This window comes from Acomys russatus, chromosome 28 (genome assembly GCF_903995435.1).
Source record: "Acomys russatus chromosome 28, mAcoRus1.1, whole genome shotgun sequence".
NCBI lineage: Eukaryota > Metazoa > Chordata > Mammalia > Rodentia > Muridae > Acomys > Acomys russatus.
The window spans coordinates 14,248,706-14,267,907 of NC_067164.1; the positions used below are offsets into that span (position 1 = coordinate 14,248,706).

The window sequence follows — 19,202 nt, forward strand, 5'->3', positions numbered from 1 at the left end:
TCCCTGTAAAACTGCCTCCTCTTCTCTCATTTTCTGTGTTGCTCCCTTAAGTAGCTTCTCTTTCCTCTCTGTTCTCTTGAGCATTGGGCATATCCTATTCTGTCAAATCTTTCTCTGATTCATCTCTTTTTCTGCACTCAATTAGACATCACTTTCAAACATGGGTCCTCCCTTCTACAAACTAACTTTACCTTCATTGTTTGGGATTAAAGGCATGTACCACCATGCCTGAACCTAAAGCTCTTTTGTTTGTTTGTTTGTTTGTTTGTTTGCTTTTAACCTGAAACTTGCTGTATACCAGACTGGCCTTGAACTCAGATCTTCTTGCCTCTGTCTCCTGGATTAAAGGCATATTTGTATTCTAGCTGTACCACACAGACCTAAAAGTTTTTTGGATGTGATCTCTTGCCAGAGCAGCCATGTTCTGATTCAAAATTCCTCTATAAAAGATGCCTAAGAAGAAAAGGAGCCATGCCATCAAAATCAATTATTCAGCTACATGCAGAGTAATCTTTATTACTTTATTAATTGAAGTCCACTGTGTTACCTGCTGCCCTCCTGTAGAAGGGTGGCTTCTCTATCTTGTACAGCCAAGGGATTTTAAAAAAAGGAAGTCTTGATTAAGCTAAAAGCAAGAGTGGGAAGGTCTATTGTGCCTGCTGCCCCATACTCAGTTTAAAAATAAACTGTGCAATCTCCACACCCCACCCCCAATTTTTCAAAGGAGCATATTATGAAAACTTTCTACATTTCTGGAATGTACAAGTAGCCCCTGCTCACAATAACATTAAAAGATGAGATGCATCCTAAATACATAATCTTATTATTCTTTAAAACTGAGTATACCATGTAAGCATGTGTAGCATGCTTCCCTCAGGGTAAGAGCCATACAGAGCAGTTAAGCACTGCAAAGGCTCCTCCATGCTTCCTTCCAGTTACAGCTCTACACAAATGTAAACACCATGGTGACATGTGTCACTTCATTCTTGATCTCCAGAATCCCATTTCCAACTGACTTGAAAGTTGAAGATGGCTACGTAGACAGCAACAAGGATCTCAAATGCTAAGCATTTTAAGAGGAGTTCTCACAGTGAGTTTTTAAAGGGAAAATACAATAGCCAAGCAGGCAGAATCAATTCTATTCTAGGTAGGTTGTGCCTAGGTAGCTAGACAAAGCATTGTAAGCTGATTGGCTAGATTTAGGGAAACATTGGAACTCTCTCTCTCTCTCTCTCTCTCTCTCTCTCTCTCTCTCTCTCTCTCTCTCTCTCTCTCACACACACACACACACACACACACACACACACACACACACACACACACACACCCCATTCTGGAATAAAGGAACATTGCAGGGTATTGTGCTTTTGTTTAGGTGGAACATACATTTATCATTAATTCGAGCAGAACATGCAACATTGAACTGTAAGTAAAAGGCTTGTTTTTCTCTTTCAAACGCTTTATTTTTACTTGGCCCAAGACTTGGGAGGTGCTCCAAGTAGGTTACAAAGCTGCCTAGTCCCTTGAGAGATTCATTCAGGTGGAGGTCCTAAGGCTCACTGGTGCAGAGCAGAGCAAAGGAGGGAGGCCCTCAGAAGGGAAGTAGACCTCCTAGTCGCGCTTGAGAGTGAGCCTCTCAAAAAGATACTCGCCCAGAGAAGCCTGTGGCCCGCCTGTCTGTGCTGGCTGTGGTCCAGCCAGACTATGGATGTTGGTCACATGGCTGCCCATCTTCTTGATGAGCTTCACCTCCTCATCCAGGAAGTGGTTTTCCAAGATATCAGAGATGAGGGTCTGTGTGAGCAGAACCCAGGGAACAAAGATCCAAGAGGACCTGGTTCAGGTTCTTCTCCAGGGCCAAGGCAGCTTCCATCTCCTCCTGGGTTTTACCCCAGGCATCTTGAGATGGCTCCTCCCCCTCCTGGAAGAGTGGGCGGCCCCTGAGGTCATTCTGCAACTTGAGGAGATGCTTGGCACCCTCACGCTTCTCCTCGGGCAATTTGTGTAAAAAATGGCCTACACCCTCCAGAGCCACATCATCCAGATCAAAATAGCAGCCCAGAGGGAGGCAGGTATAGGAGGGCTGCAGGTACAAGTTGACCGGGCTGTTGACAGCAGCCTCCACTACAGTGGAATAATTCTGACGAATCTGGGAGGTCATGGCTGATCTGCAGTATGGAGCTTACCAAAAAGAGCCAGTGCTAGCTGGTCCGAGGAGATGAGGGCGGTGAGGAGATGGTGCCAGAGGTTGCAACTGGAGAGACTGTAAGGCAGCCGGAAGCTAACAAAGAGGGAGTCTCCTGGTCTGTGCCATCCAAACACTGTTGAAGCAAGGTACAGATCCACGGGACCCAAGGCGCTGCTTGTCAGTCAAAGCCTGAGAACTTGAACTCAATTTCACCTTATGATCAAAATGGAGAATAAAGGCAAAATGGCTTCAGTTATCCTAAAGACAATTAAATAATCAAAAGAATATAACTTCACAGCTTTGACAAAGGAGAAATCACTTACCACAAATGTTCTTGGGTTTGTAATTTGGTCAAGTTTTATTTTGGCCTGGCTTTGTTGTTGTTGTTGTTGTTGTTGTTGTTGTTGTTGTTGTTGTTGTTGTTTCTGGCTTTTGAGGGGGTCAAAACAGGGTTTCTCTGTCTAGCCTTGGTTGTCTTTGACTTGCTTTGTAGACCAGGCTGGCCTCGAACTCACAGCAATCCACTTGCCTCTGTTTTCCTGAGTGCTGCGACTAAAGGTGTGTACCACCACACCCAGCTCATTTGGGTAAGTTTTAAGAGCTGAGTTAAGATACTGGGACTCACAGCCAGACTCTGGGCTACAAGCTGTGAGTTGCATGGAAGAGTTGTATGGAAGAGTTGCATGGAAGAGTTGCATGGAAGGATGGGGGGTGGTCAGGAGCTCCACAAGGAGACTATCAGGGCTGCCAGATCTGGACCCCAGGGTGCCTTCACAAACTGATGCACCAACAAAGGACACTGCAAGCAGAGAACCTAGACCCCCCCCCCCCGTTCAGATGTACCCCATGGACAACTCATTCTCCACATGGGAAAGGGGATTTGGAAGGGAGGGCGGCAAGGGAACTGCCTCTGACACAAACTCTAGTGCCTGATTTGATCACTGCCCCTTGGTGGAGAGGCCCTGTGGGAACACAGAGGAAGAGGATGCAGGATGAGACCGGATAGGCTGTAGTCAGACAGTGGGAGAGGAGAAACCCACCTGTAGGCAGCCTAGGTAAGGGAAGTGGGTTGGAAAAGGGAGGGAGGCTGGGAGCAGGAAGATAGGAGTGAGGGGATTACAATTGGAATGAAATGTGAGTTTAAATCTGAGTGAAGGAGAACTTTTCAGGTATAATAAAAGGCATGAACAATTTCATATAAACAAAGTTTTAGGGTTCTATTGGGGCAATGTCTGATTCTACATTTTCCCCTAGCATCTACGTCTTCAGGCCAAGCATAAGACAAGGAGAGAACTTTAAAAAGACCACGGCCACTCTCATTCATGTACATTTTCCCTTTCAATGTCCCTATAATCACGATAGAGTCTATGATCTCTAGGCAAGACTGTCCTTCAAGTCTCATCATATATGGGATACATTCCGGCTCTGTGATTTCCACCCTTTCCTAACCCCAAACTCAACCTAATTTTCACCAACCTAACAGCTAAGGAGCAACCACACAGCATCTGAGAACTCTGGCAAAGGATATTCCCATTTTTCTAAGGCCTACCTATGTGATACTGCCACCGATCTTGTTGTTCGATAGCTATAAAAACTACATGGAACTACTGCATTGTGGAAGCATGATATTTGGGCAGCCCAAATCCATGTTTCTAGGTTGTGGCCATTGCTATTTGCATCCAGAATAGACATTGATGAAATGTGTGCTGCCAACAAGGTTAGAGCTTTAAAAATATCAACCACCCTGTGAAAATCAATTTGAGTTACAAAGGGCCGCCATACTCTGTTTCCTAATTTATATCTCCTCCTTCAACATGACCCTTTTGACGTATGAAAATGCGCGTGCTTCAGCCTCCACAGACATTAGGAAAAACAAATTCTAGGAACTGAGTATTATTATCAACTGAAAAAAAAGTACATGAACTATTTACCCCAATGAAGGGAGGCAATGAATTAAGACTTCTTGGATTACTGAGAGAGAGAGAGAGAGAGAGAGAGAGAGAGAGAGAGAGAGAGAGAGAGAGAGAGAGGAGAGAGAGAGAGGAGAGGAGAGGAGAGGAGAGGAGAAGAGAAGAGAAGAGAAGAGAAGAGAAGAGAAGAGAGAAGAGAGAAGAGACAGAGACAGAGACAGAGAGACAGAGAAATTCAAGATGAAGTTTCTTAATGTACAAAGCTTTGGTTTCACTGTGCCAGAACCAACTTTTAAAACCAAAAGACGGAAATCTGTGTTGCCTTAGATCTTAATGGATGAGTTAGTGCCAGCTGGGGATTCTGCATCTGAAGTTATCCACTTCCTTGAAATGAAAAACTTGTGCACATAATCACTAATTGAATCAGCTTTCCACCTTAAGTACACAGTACTGCACCCTAGATCTCCAAACAATTACTTCAGTTCCCTGGAAAAGCAATCTTGATGCCATGAAGATGGTGCTTTCAAGCTCCAAAAGTGATAACATTTATAATTGCCCTGCTCATGATGCATTGCTTTTGGTCTAAAGCTAATTATAATATTTGTAGATCCTTTGAACTTTGATTTAAAAAAAATCCAGTCTTGAACATAACTGTGTGGACTTGGCTCTTGTTCACATCTGTGAGTAGATACTATTGAGGTGACCCAGAACATAGGGAAACTTGAGAAAGCTCCCTGAAAAGATTGATAAGGAGGTTGATTTTATTTTGTTTAATGATATCAGACCTTTCTATTATAATCAATCCTGGATTTTTTACAGATGTATTATATATGAAAATATATGGGTAAAATGTATAATTACAAATATGGAAATTTCAAGGTGCCTAGAATGGAAAAGATATATCCACCCAGCCAAGTTCAGACTGAAGCTCTCTCTACCTTGCTAACAACAAACTCTTACAGTACCCCTTGAAGAAAAGTAGCTCATATTCAATAGACATTTAAATTCAGGTTAATGAAGGTTTTTAAGCACACATCAATAAGTAACTCAGGCAAGTAGTACACTAGTAGTGTTGTATTTTTGTTCATTATATGTAAAAAAGAGTTTCAGAAATTGGATATGAACTATTGTCAAGTTTACTGAAGGAAATAGATGTCCCAGAGATTGGTGTAGTATTTACATCACCTTAGAGGAGAAAAAGTATCACAAGTGGGAGCTTTATTGAGAGACTATACAGAGGCTGCCTCTGGGCGAGGGTAGTGGGAAAAAGAGTGGGAGGAGAAAAAACAGGCCTTATAGGTCTTATATAAGGGGATACAGCGCATGCACAGAGGGAAAATATGCGACTCTCTTAAACTTTTTTTTTTTATGGTCAGATATTCAGCCAATCACAATGTAAATTATAATATTCCTAAAATGCCACTATAGTGCATTAAATTTTGTCAAGGACAAGAAAGGAAAGCATTCTACAGAGGAAACTGGCACTAGAAGCCATAATATTTAAAATACGAGCTTTGCCTCTTTAAATTTGGAGATAGCCTCCCTCTGTGTCTGAAAGATAGAATTGAAAGCCAGAAGACACTCCCTCTCCTTTCTTTTCTCTTGGGATTAGCTCAGAAGCAATGTCTTAGATGTGAAAGCACACACCCCTCCTGTGGTACCCCGCCTCCGCAGCACCCCCTCCCCTTGCTGTGGCACCCCACCCCACCCTACCCACCCCCTCACCCATCCCTGCCCAATAATAAAGATCAAGGAGCCTCGATTTCTTGTATGCTTTTTCAATCTAGATCCCTCTTCATGAGCTGATGAAAAGTAAAACCAGAAGGCAGCCGAGAAAATAAAAAAGAGCCTTTATAAGGTAAATACTGAATAAATCTTAACTTTTAGATGAAGCCTTTCTTCAAACCTCCAATTTTTCTCATAACCCTTTTGTATGGACTTTAACTCTGACTGAATATAGATTCCCTAATTTCTATCTAAAAGGTCTCTTCAAAAATACAACAAATTTATAAAGTGAGGTCCTCTCTGAAGTATTCTGGGGGGAAATGTGTTTGGAAGCTATATGCTTGACTCCTTGCTATCTCTTTCTATAAAGACACAGAAGCAGACACAATTATTCCTCTCTCTGCTTGAAGGGTGTTGATCTCGGCACTTTATTCCCACATTCTCATTTCTAACAATGGACTAAAAGTAGTTAGGTATTTTCAATGTTATTAAGTAAAAAGATATCTTACTTAGATGTCAATAATAGAATATGCATAAATTACTTCTGATTTGTCAGGGTTGTTTGGTTGGTTGGTTTTGTTTTGTTGGTGGTGGTGGTGTGTTTTTTGTTTCTTGGGTTTTTGCTGTTGTTTATTGTTGGTCTTAAGTTTTTGAGATGGTTTCTCTACATAGCTCTGGCTGTCCTGGAACTCATTATTTAGACCAGGCTGACCTCAAACTCAGAAATCCCTGCTGCTGGGATCAAAGGTTGCACCACCACCTTTTGACGTTTTTCTGATATTTTTAAGTATGTGTGTGTATGTGTGTGTGTGTGTGTGTGTGTAAACTCAGAGATCCCTGCTGCTGGGATCAAAGGTGTGCACCACCACCTTTTGATGTTTTTCTGATTTTTTAAAATATATATGTATATATATACATACACACACACACACACACGTGTGTGTGTGTGTGTTTGTGTGTGTGTGTGTGTGTGTGTGTGTGTACACATGCTCAATGGGTAACTAACAGAGAACAATGCTGTACTTTCCTTGCAGGAAATTACTAGCAAGACAAGATGAAGACCTTGATCCTGACTATGACCACCTTGAACTTTCTGATTTTCTTTCCAGTAAGTTTTTTTTCAGTATTTAATATAACATTATTTTTAAAGGACAAAAAATAGATGAGGGAAAATGAACTTAGATTGTAAGTTATTTTAAGAAAAGATGTAAATAAAATGCCATTGCATTTTTATATTCTATTTCTATGTATATTTATTTCTATTAAAAATACTTTTATAGAAATAATTAAAATTATTTATATAAGCTAGGCCTGACATTGCACCCCTGCACCAGAGGCTACTCAGAATGGAATATCACAAGCTCAAGGCTTGTCTGGGCTCAGAGTGAATTTCAAGCCACTCTAGGCATCCTAGCAAGCTCCTAACTCAAAAATTAAAAATCAAAATGGAACTAGAGATATAATCAAGGAGCAGCTCTCTTGCCTAGCACATATGATGTCTTGAATTTAATCCCTAGTACCACAATTAATTATTTAATTATGAAGTGGAACTAAAGATCGCAAAAGACCATGTATTGTGGTATACAATTTGAAGGGCTCTCTTCCTCCCTTTTACACTGTGAGAGATTAGTTGTTGCAACTTTACCATGGAGAGTACTCAGTTCTAACATCAGCTTCTCCTCAGAGTGATATTGGGCATTTTAACTAAGTTAATGAGAAATCAATAAAGATGAAAACAGAAGCCTTCAGAATGGTGTTTTATTTGATAGAATTAGTGCTATGCATTGATGTGTTTTTAGTAAAACCATCTTCAAGGGGAATGTCGCACACACACACACAAAAAATGTTGCACTTCTTTCCCTTTAGTATAACGGGAGTCAAGAAATACACAGTCAGACAAGCCAACCTTTTCCTGCCAATTCACCTTTATGCAAGCACATGGCAAGTGACCCCTCACCCACCCCCAAAACAGAAGAAAATTCACCTACAGAAGATTCAGATAGCTATCCTGTGCCATTAGATGGGCTAACAGAGATTACTGGACCTCCCTCAGAGGGAAAGCACTTAGAGACACTCCAAGCTGACTCGCATAAGTTCCCTCCACCTGGTGATGACGCTCTACACAGCTTATTCACTAATCAGACTTCAGCTGGCTTTGCTTATGTCAAAGGGACAGTAGACAATCCTACTAATGAAGACTCTTCAAAGAGCAATACTTCACCCTCCTCTGATGTTATTCAGGATATGTCTGCTGTTTCCAGCTTTGAACCTAATTCCCAAATAAGACAGAGAAGGATCAAGATGCCTCTTTCTAGGGAAAACAGCATTTCATCGCCTGTGTCAGTGACCCATTACCACCAGAAGACTGATTTCTCTGCTACTCCTCACTTTGAGAGAGACGCAGAGATAACTCATAGTCTTGAACACTTCTCATCCATTGGAAGAACTAAAGCACTGTTTGCCTCTGGTTCTGGTACTCACATGCACAACTCTTTGGAGGAGCTCACTGCCTCAGCAGAAGAGAGTGACACTGACACAGCAAAGGAACAGAGTTTTCTTGGAACTGGTACCACTACCAGTGATGAAGATGGACAAGAACATGCATTCTTTGATTCTGCAGCCTCTTATGAGAAAAGTATACTTATTCCAAGAATGCACTCTAGGCATTCCATAGACAAGGACATGTCCAGTGAAGGAAAACCAAATCTCGATACAGAAGTAGAGTCTGAAATGGAGGAAGAGGCTGTCTTCCAGGAAACAGAAGATATTCCATCTTCTCATGATTTAAAGCACTTTGACTCAGAATATGGTAACATTGAAAGAGATGGGTTCCTAGGTAGTGCCACCACAAGTTCTCTTTCCCAACTTATTGTTGTACCTTCTGCTGAAATAACAGTAAATAAAAGAGACCTTAGGCTGCCTGAGGAGGAAAACACTGATGCCCTGTATGTAACTAACCCTACAAACAAGAAGATGTACTTCAAGCCAATGGCCAAAAAAACAAAAATTAATAGCTTAGGTGAAAGTACAGGTATTAAACAGAATGTAGAAACAGGAGGTAGCAGTGCAGTCCCTATGTCCAGTAATTCTATGCACCAAATTGAAAGAATGGGTTATTCTAGACCACTTAATGTATACTATTATGTTATCTCTAAACCAATTCTCAATACTAAAAAGAACCCATATGTGGCCTGGAACACCAATAATAAAAGGGTATCTTCCACAATGAACAGTGGAGACATAATTAACCTCAAAGATGACTATCAAACCCCTACTGACATCAATGCAAAAACAAATGACAGACTGGTCAATAAACAAAGAACAGCAAGGAATGAAGTAAGAAACAGTACTCATGACATTGCTGAGACAGTTAATGATAACTTCTATAATGACAAAGAGAAAGTTAAAATAGACTTGCCTTCAATAACTGCTGCCTGGCCATTAAAGAAATACATCATCAAAAGTACTGACGTTAAAACTCTGAAAAGAAAACCTGGTGATCCAGGAAAGACTTCCCAGGACTATACCAAAGACTCTAGAGATGAAAAGTCTAGATTACTTGCTGACTCCATTGCCCCTTTCCATCTTTCTCAAGCAACAAACTCTGTTAAGGAAATCTCCTTGAGAGATATTTTGGCATCCCAAACTTATCTTCCTAATAAGACTACCACAAAGGCTTTGAAAGTAGGAATGGCCACAGGTACTCACGATGCTGAAAACATATTGTATAGCCCACAATATGAACCAGAAGCCTCTTTGGAGCAGGATGCCACACTGAGCTATGAAACTGATCTGCAAAATGAGGAAAGCATTAAACCAGAAGAGGAAGATATACTTGAAGGAGAGAACATCAAAAATCACATTGCTGTTAAACCCACAGACGGTGATTATGTTCTCAAAGAAACCAGTCTGGCTGGCACACATTATTCAACTAATTCCAATGTGAATGATGCTACAACTTTCAGAAGGATCATCAAACCTGGGGATGGCCAACCTGGATTTGAAATTGCTGAAAACGTGGTCTCAAAACCTTTGCTTGAAAAATTTAAAGTTCAAGGGAAAATGATTACAACAAAAAGTAATCATGACTCTAACAGTGATGAACTTTTTAGAGATAATGCTTATACAATGATGGAGGAAAATATCCCAAACATTTATATTTTTACCACAGAAACAGTGCCCAGCTTTATAAGAAGAGATTCCAGCATTCGAGTGAAAGATAATATGCACCCTGGTGAAGCTAGGAAGAGCATAAACAAAGCAAACTTAATGGCACTTTTAAATCTGCTAAATGTCACTAAAATGCCACCAACTGCCATAATCAGTTCTCCTGGCTTTTCTGCCTTTAAATCTAAGGAAGGCAATGACAACAGTACCACCACTGTTTCTACTGTAGAAGACACTCTGCCTATAAGTCTAAAGTCTCTATTAATCCCCAATCAGAAAATTTCTAGAACTGCAGTTTCTCTTGGTGACAGTGGCATGTTATCTGATACAGCAGTGACATCACAGGTATCAGAACCAACAGAAGAACACTTGCCTTCCATTGAAGAGAACTGGGAAGTGGTTAATGAGCCAAGTGCTGCTAGGTCCTTCTCCCAAGTCTCCGCTGCTCCTCCAGAGGATCCTATGACTTTCCCAGAGAAAATCGTAAGTGCAGCTCATATCCTCACCACTGAAAATGGAGACATCATCGATGAAACTGACGGCATGGCCCTCTCACCTATAGCCCCCAAAACAGCAACCTACAAAGGAGGCACAAATAAAGCTACTGAGTTTGTAAGTCACCATGTCCAACAAACACCTGTCAGTTCATCTGCAAAGGAAAGAGCCACCTCAGGAACTGAGGCTTGTATATCTTTCAGCAATGACAAGTCTGTCACAGAAGAGAAAGTCTACACTTTTGGAGATAATGTTCCGGTGGACTTAGGAGAATTAAATAAAATGAAAGCTACTCTATTCATTCCAAAGCTGGTCATTGCTTCTGCTCAACAAAAAGGTCTAGAATGTTCAAAAGAAACATCTTATCCTGGTTCCACCCTGAGCACAGCAAAGCTAACAAAGGCTCAGGCTGGAGATCCACTTCCCGTTGATTACGTGAAGCTGCCAACCACAAACCCTCACACTAAATTCTATCAGTTGCCCATGAAAATGGCCTTGTCTCCTACTGGCTCTATTGAAAACAGCAATGCTAAACTCCTAACAACTGACATCATCATTCTCATTCCTGAAAACATAACCAAGGATTCTGGCCTCGTGCATGACAAACCTTTGACCTATTATTCCTCAGAGTCAGAACCAAAAGCATCAGGAATTACTGAATTTGTTAATCTTATTAACAAAACTGATAATCAAGAAAGCCAAGTCATCAAACGCCAAGCCGACTTTCATCCCCTTAGTGTGAACTCAATTGTTCCTTCGAGAACTTCAGCGAATGTTTTCAGAAATTCTATAAATCATGATGTAGGCTCACCATCCAGTATGGAGAGAGAAAATACTGTGGCAGAGATATCACATTCACAGAACAGCAATATTCCTCTGGCTGGATTTGGTGTCGCCTCTAATGATGAATTCTCTGAAGAATTAGACAAGATGGCTATGTTCGCTGTCTCACCAGTGAACACAATGCACGCCATGGAAGATGCCTTCGTTCATCCTACTGACAGCAGTCATGAAGGAGAGTCTATGCTGTTAGAAGAAGGTAGGTACAAAATATATCTAGCTGCAAAAAGCCCTGCAAACCCTCAATTCATTCCTGATGCCTCCACAGAATATTGTGAAACCCCTGGCCTGCTAACAAGTGACTCACTGAGTAATTCTCCAACTGAATGGTCGGATAAGTTTGAGATAAAGGATGATTACATTACTTTCATTAATACTATTTCTTACATTAATAAAATAAATGACCCTAAGTCCCATAAGCAAAAAGTAATTTTTCTTCCTTTTCATTTCAAGTACCACTCAACCTAGTGCTCCTAGCTTGCAATGTATGTGAGTCTGAAATTTCCATTTCCTCTGACCCATGGGCAAGAGACTGGCTTTAAAAAATCTGAATTTTCTTCCTCCTTAATCTAATCAGCTAAACTTTAAAGTCAATAGTGTCATCACTGCCTGCTGTACAATCATGTGAAAATTCCATCTGAAATGAGTATCTTCGGGAACAGCTACTGTTACTTCGCCCTGACTCTTGCTGCTTTGTGGGTTTAGATATGTGACAGCAACTTCCATTACAAGGGTCTTCCGGGGCTGAGATGACAACTTGCAGGGGGCAGAAATAAAACAACAACAACAAAAATAAAACAAAACAAACAACAACAACAACAAAAAAACTACAACACTTGAGACACTGTTTCTCAAGGTAACTGAAGAAAACACAAAAAGCCTGACCAGTCTATTGTTTTGCTGTTGTTGATATTGTTGTTTTGTTGTTGTTGTTATTATTATTATTAATATTATTCCTACTTTAAAATGAAATTTCCCTCTTAGAAGAAAATAGCTGACTGACGTCTCTGCTGCATAATTATCTTCTCTATTTTTGTTCACCTACCAAAGTGCTTTTAAATTTAGACATTTAAGAAACATCAGTCTCAGAGAAGAGCACGGCCCTGCCTCAAAAAATACACCATTACTTACTTGTAAAGTAGTTGGTGGCAAAAAGAAGCTGATAGCCTACAGTCAGCCAGGGTGTCCACTACTGACACTAAACCACTAAGTACCTAGCAAGCTTGAGTGTGTCTGTGTCAAGGGGCACCAGCGCCATGTCAAAAGGCACACACTTATAAGCAGAAATATGGTTAATCCTAGGTTTTCTAAAAATGAAAGTAAAATATTTAGCGTGATTTTTATTTTATAATCAGAATTCCATTTTTTTTCTTCTATATTAATACTCATTCTAGTAAATGTCTAGCCGCAGCCAAGAAGCAGCCTCCAAGGGGAGCCCTTGTCATTAGCTGGCTGACTGATGCAACAATCCTCATGATGACCAGTGCCTCAGTCACTATGATGATCACAACTCCCCTGCCCAGAGGTGCCACTAAGCTCAGAGGAAAGACCTGTGAGAGTGCTCAGTGCCCCTGTGCCCCATGGCTGAAGATGGATCGCCCAAAATTTATTCTCATCCTCCGAGGGAGAACAGTAAAACGCCCACGGAAGCAGCCATTTTCTTCGGGGCCGACACCATTCTTAAATCAGAAACAACTATTACGTCCGAAGGAGACCACATCACTTCGGTAAATGACGGCACGCCAGATGGTGACTTTTCAACTACGGCCAACAAGCCCACACCTACGAAAGAAAAACTCAAATTAGAAGATGACATTGAGGCCAGTCTGAAGTCAACACCCCTTCCAGAGAAAGAAACTACCACTCCGACTGAAACTGCAAACTCCAAAACTAAGGAGTCGATTACTGAAAATTTCATTCCAGTGAAAATTGGAAACATCTCAGGCCCAGTTGGTACTGTTTCTTTAATAGATTTTTCTAGCAACATTGGAAAAGAAGACATCCTCTTAGCCACCATTGACATGGAAGACAAAGAAGTCCTACCCACTCCTGAGCCCCCTGGCACCCTGGAGGACAGCACTGCCCATGACGAGGACACCTCTGCACTGTCAGATGAAAACACGGAAACTGAGGTTAGTTCCCCAATCAATGCCGACGTGCCTGATGATGGAACAGTCCAGGACACTGACTCCTTGAGTCCGGAAGCTGAAATCCCTCCCTCTACTGAGAAAGAAGAGGTCACCACCATTCCAGACATAACCACCATTGCAGAAGAGAAAATAACAGAGATCGACCTGATTGTTTCAGAAGAGAGCCCCAGAGTTGTGACTAAATTAACGGACTCAGATGAGGAAAAATTTATCACTGTTTTTGAACTCACTAACTCTGCTGAGAAAGCCAAAGATAACCCAGAAGATACCTTAACTGACGAGGAATCGACTGATGGTGTTAATGCTTGGATGGAGAAAGAGACTGTAAATGAGGCAGACTCCCATTCTGTTTTGCTTACTGCTGTGGAATCCAGGTACGACTTCATTGTCCCTGCCTCGAAAACTAAGACCGTCAGGGAGGAATCAACCGATAACACCGCAGAAGATCTGTCTGAAAATGATACAATAGAATCGGTAACTGAGGTCATGGAGGAGTTTCCTGTGGTGACCTCTATAGTCGATTGCCCTAACCACAAGGAGGACCCCTCCACCACTGACTCTGGTATCTTCAAACTGCTGAAAGAAGATCCGGATGAGCTCATGATGTAAAACCAGTGACGTAAGGGAGGCCACGTAGAAGTGCGCCATGGGTTAAAAGATAGTGTTAATGTCTAAGAAGTTACTCAGCAAGAACAATCTTTAAAAGAAGAAATAACGTGGGCATTTAAGGCAAGTATTAGACATAGAAAATACAGATGCTCATGGATAGGGAGCATGCAGCAAAAGATATGTAAGGGCAATTTTATTTTTTTTTCTTTAATAAAATCTGAGTTTATTTATTTCCTGGTAGGACCTAACTGTTACATTATTAACAACAAGATGATTTTATAGCTGAGGGAGTTTGATGCCAAGCTCTTAGTTTGATGCCTCTGGCTAGACTTGAATACCATACCATTTTATGCACTAACTGTGGTGATTCATTTTTAAAACTGCCTTTCAAATATTCCTTTCCTGAGCAAAGCAGAATGTGATTCTTTTCTGTTCATCAGCATCTCCTGCGCCTCTGTCACTGACAGTGCTTTAAAACCAACAATCTCAGTGCTTCCTAGGTATCACAGTTTTGAGTTATGTAACTACTTAATGTAAAAAATCCCATACTACATTTTAGTGGCATAAAGATGTCAAGAGGTGAAAAAAATCTTTTTTTGCAATATTTAATTATATGTGCCATTTCATTTAATTCTAAATATTATGATTTAATTAAATTATGGATATGAAGAGAATCAAGTAACATGAAAAAATTATTGAATCCCTAAAAAGTTTCCTGAAACTCTTATTATAAACATTTCCTTGTTGTTATGTGTGACTCTTTTCCATTATAATAATGTATTTGAAAGTCTCGTGAATGTAGGAATTAAAGCTTCCTTGCAATTGCTTAATATCCATGTGTAACATAAGAAATCAGGCATACTTCTTGTCTCATATTTGATGCTAACTAAAACAAAATATTAGTTTTACATGTGTTCATTTGAAAAACTGTATAAACATGAATTTATATAATGTTCTTCCTGGTAAGATTTGTATCCTGAAATTTTTTGTCAATTTTTTTTTTTCAGATCTTAAACATTGAGTAATGTACTCCTCTCCTTAGGCAGCTGGTTAGCAAATGAAGGGCGTGTATCTTCATTCTTTTCTGATAGACTTTTCAAGTGGGCCTGTTGTCACTGTGCTGATTCTCCTCAATAAATCATTCCGGCAGCAACTGACTTATTGCGTGTGCTGTGTTTGATATCCTGGTACAAAATTCTTTAGAATTATGAAAGAAAAAAATTCATTGCTTAGACAAAAACAAAAATAGTATCTTCTATAAAGATCCATAGTTTCATTTTACCAAAAAAAATGAAGATATTAAACAAGTCAAAACACTAAGTAAATAGTGATTATCATACATGAAATGGGAGGTTTAAGTAGAGTCTACACTGGGATAGACATGGTACTGTATTTAAACCCAGAAACATTGAAATATGAATATTTAATATAGGATGAACAGTAACTCAGACCATGGGTATCTTGACTAATTTCTCTCAATCAAGTACTTGGGGAAATATAAAGTGGAATACTCTATAAAATATACTTAAGACATTTTTTTAAAAACTGCATTTCCCAAAATGAGGATAATAAACCCACCTAAGCATATAAAAAAAGACAAAACATCCTTGATACAACAATCAAAATTATATAGAGAAATAATTATATTTAATTTAAAATCAAACAACTGGAAGAAAGTTACATTATATTTGGCAGTGAAAAGAGTACTGTCCTTGTTATGTAAGTAGTTTCCAAAAAGAAACACCCAGAAAGTCTCACCAACATGACTGCCCAGGTATGGGCTGCACAGAGATAACAACAGTAGAGATAGCAAACTAGGCAGGAAAAAGCCACCAGCAGCCTCAACCCTACACAAAGAACTACAGGCAACTAAGGAATGCTGAGAAGGGGAGAAACCACCTTCCCCATAGAAGGGCACACCAATTGGGTGTCCCATGCCAAATGGTCACCCCTATAAACATACATACAAGTAATTTACAGACTGAGAGGCTGTTTTTAGGAATATACGCATATGTAGGCATGTAACAATTAATGAAAAAGCGGCCATGAATTTGAAAGAGAGCAAAAAAGGTACATGGGAGGGCTTGACAGAAGAAAGGGCAGGGGGAAATTATATCATTATAATCTCAAAATTGAGAGGAAAAACATGGGCCCTGCACCAGCCTGGCAGCACAGTAGACCTGGCCCTGGGGGAACGGGTACTGGTGAGCTGGTTCCAAGGGCTAGAGCTGGCCTCCCCATTCCTCTCTGGTGAGATCGGATGGAGGTGGTGATGCCCTTCCCACTCACCCCTAGTCACCTGAGCACTGAGGTCTTGTGAGACTGAGAGCTGTCCAGTGCCCCCTCGTTGACGTTAGCACAGAGGGGAGCAAGCTCTGTGCTTCTCCTGGGCAACACAGTGAAGCTGGCCCTGATGGCTAAGGCACGGATAAGCCAGACAGAGGGTATGAGAGAGAGATAGCTGCCCCAGCTCCTCGCAGACTACAGCACTTGTTAGAGTGGAGTCCCTGCATTGGGCAGCATAGGGAAGCTGGCTCTAGAGGCATGAGTGCAGGTGAACTGCCCAAGGGCAGAAGAGCAGGAGAACTGACCCAGCCTCCTGTCCGTGTTAGCATTGGATGGCCTAGCCTGAGCAGTGCTGGGGGTGGTGGTTCAGATAAGGGAAAGCCAGCGCATTAACCCGCTTAGCCTACCACTTAGGCCCAGATCCAGGACTCTGAGCTGACCCATTCCCACATCTGTAATCTGCAAATGGTTGGGGAGACGTGTAAGGGCCAGTCCTGCAGGATCTCCATGACACAGGGCAACAACAGAATAACTGGAAGGAGGCTTGGTGAAGGTACAATATGGTGTCTCGGAAGCCAAAGCTCTCAACCCAGACCAACAGGGCATTGCAATAAACAAGCGAAGATTTATGGACAGAGATATACTGTGGGACACACTGTGACACACTATAGCTTCCACGATGAGATGTTTTCTATGCTTTGGTGTTTGGGTTTTTTGTTTTGTTTTTGTTTTTGTTTGTTTTGTTTGCTTGTGTGTGTATTTTTTGGGGTGGGGGGAAGGTTGCAAAGACAAAAGGCAGATATGAGAAGATGTAAAGATGAGAAGCAGCACAGGTGCATGATGTGAAACTCACAAAAAAAGTCAATAAAAAAATTTTTTTTAATTTAAAACTTTAAAAGGACATTTTTCATACAATATGTTTTAATAATATTCTTTCCCCTCCCCTAACTTTATGGATTCACCCCACCTCCGTGTTCACCTAACTTCATGCTGTGTCTATCTATCTCTATGTATCCACCTATCTATGTATTTATCGTCTCTATATCTCTACTGAGCAGAATAAAGAACCAGATAATTCAGAAGTTGTCAAAAACATGAAAGTTATCGTATACTATGTTTAACCATTTAACAACTGACTGATTCTTTTAAATATTCAATACTGATTAATTCCCCAAGCTTCCAAATTTTTCAAGTTTTTTGTAAGGCTACAGAAACCCTGTCTCAAACCCCTCCCCATGAAAAAAGAATGAAACAGAAATTTGACTCCCAGCTGTATGAAACAGGCATATATATGGAGTAGCCACACTTTACCTGAGACCTTTGCAAAACTGCAAATGGCCGCTAGTCTAGGAAAAGCATGGTAGTGACTGGCAAAGCCCAGCTCGGCAGATGTGTATGACACCAAAGCCCAGGTTCAGTGACACTATCTTATGAGCTGCCAAGCAATGACGAATCCCACCAGCTGGGCACTGCACGCACGACTGCCATCCTCTATTTGCACTGCCAGTCCCCTGTTCAAGGTCAGTTGTAACTGATAATCCACTTCTGGTCTTACACTCTACCAATTAATTATGCCCCTAAGTTCTTGCCTCTCCTCTAAAGCACGTGTGTGCAAACATCCAAACTCAGTATGGGACAGGGCCTTACAGTGTCTTCCTCTACCTACAGCTCACTTGGTCTTCTGTCATCTCACAACTCATCCCATAGAAAGATGAGGGGAAGATTCCCAGATAGCAGAGACCCAAAGCTAAGATGAGTACCTAGTGCATAGTACATACCTAATACATGGTTGTGAATGAGAAAATAAGAATTTTAGTCCCCATGACGTTGGCATGATTGCATAAATAAACTTGACATCTACCATTTTTCACTGAGTTTCCAGTTCTCATCTGCCACAGAATTGACTGTCATCTACTTCTCAAGTGATACAACCCCTCTCCTTCCACACATGTGTACATGTGTTTAAGATTTAAATGAGGTATACCTCACTTGTAACTCCAACAATGAGCCAGAGAAAGAGACTGTAAAAAAAGAGGAGCACAAATGCCCAGGAGAGACATTGTGTGTCCTTTGTATTGCTGATATGTTATTTTGGCTTCATCACAGATAACACAAGCATAATAGGCACATACATGGAAGTTAGATTGCCCCTCCTCTCATATTTACCTTACTTGTAATTCTCTATCTCAGCAAAAGCCATTATCTGCAGAGAGTCACAACACAGGAACTGGGGATTCATCTGCCCTCCTCCTGTCTCTCATTTCTTTTATTTATTTAAATAATGTATTCAGATTACATCCTGGTTATTATCTCCTCACTTGTGTCTTCCTGTTGCTCCCTCTTTCACCCTATTCCCCTCCCCTAGACCTGTGACAGAAGGGGACCTCCTCCCCCACCATATGATCACAGCCTATCAGGTTTCTTCCACTTTGCCTGCTTCCCCTTCCTCTGAGAGCCACCAGGCCTCCCCAACAAGGGGAAGTGGTCAAACAGGGAGCACCAGAGTTCATGTCAGAGTCAGTCCCTGCTCTCCACACAACTGTGGAGAATGTCCTGTCCATTGGCTGGATCTGAGCAAGGGGGGTCTAGGTTTACTACATGCATTGTCCTCCTTTGGTATAGTAGTTTGTGCAGGTCCCCCTGGGTCCAGATCAACCAGCCTGGGTCCAGATCAACCAGCCTGGGTCCAGATCAGGGTCTTCTTATAGGGTTCCAGGACAGTCTGGGTCCTTCTATGTTCCCATTCTCCCATACCTCTGTCACCTGGAGTCCCAAGAGGAAGTCTCAGCATCTTTCCCATTCCCGCACTGAGTGAAGACTCTCAGAGGACAT

The 19,202-nt window shown here is 41.2% G+C and overlaps 1 protein-coding gene and 1 pseudogene across 1 annotated transcript; one reads left to right on the forward strand and one right to left on the reverse strand.

Annotated features, from left to right (window-relative positions):
• Positions 1-1,611: 1,611 nt before the first annotated feature.
• LOC127210649 (ferritin light chain 1-like) lies at positions 1,612-2,161 on the reverse strand (annotated as a pseudogene).
• Positions 2,162-12,905: 10,744 nt separating this feature from the next.
• Positions 12,906-14,126, forward strand: Cabs1 (calcium binding protein, spermatid associated 1). The gene has a single exon (XM_051170350.1). The coding sequence runs from the start codon at positions 12,906-12,908 to the stop codon at positions 14,082-14,084; it is 1,179 nt and encodes a 392-aa protein (XP_051026307.1). The 3' UTR covers positions 14,085-14,126.
• Positions 14,127-19,202: the final 5,076 nt, after the last annotated feature.

Excerpts from the sequence above, each read along its gene's own strand:
- Cabs1 (XM_051170350.1), top strand. The coding sequence starts at position 12,906 with ATGGCTGAAGATGGATCGCCCAAAATTTATTCTCATCCTCCGAGGGAG.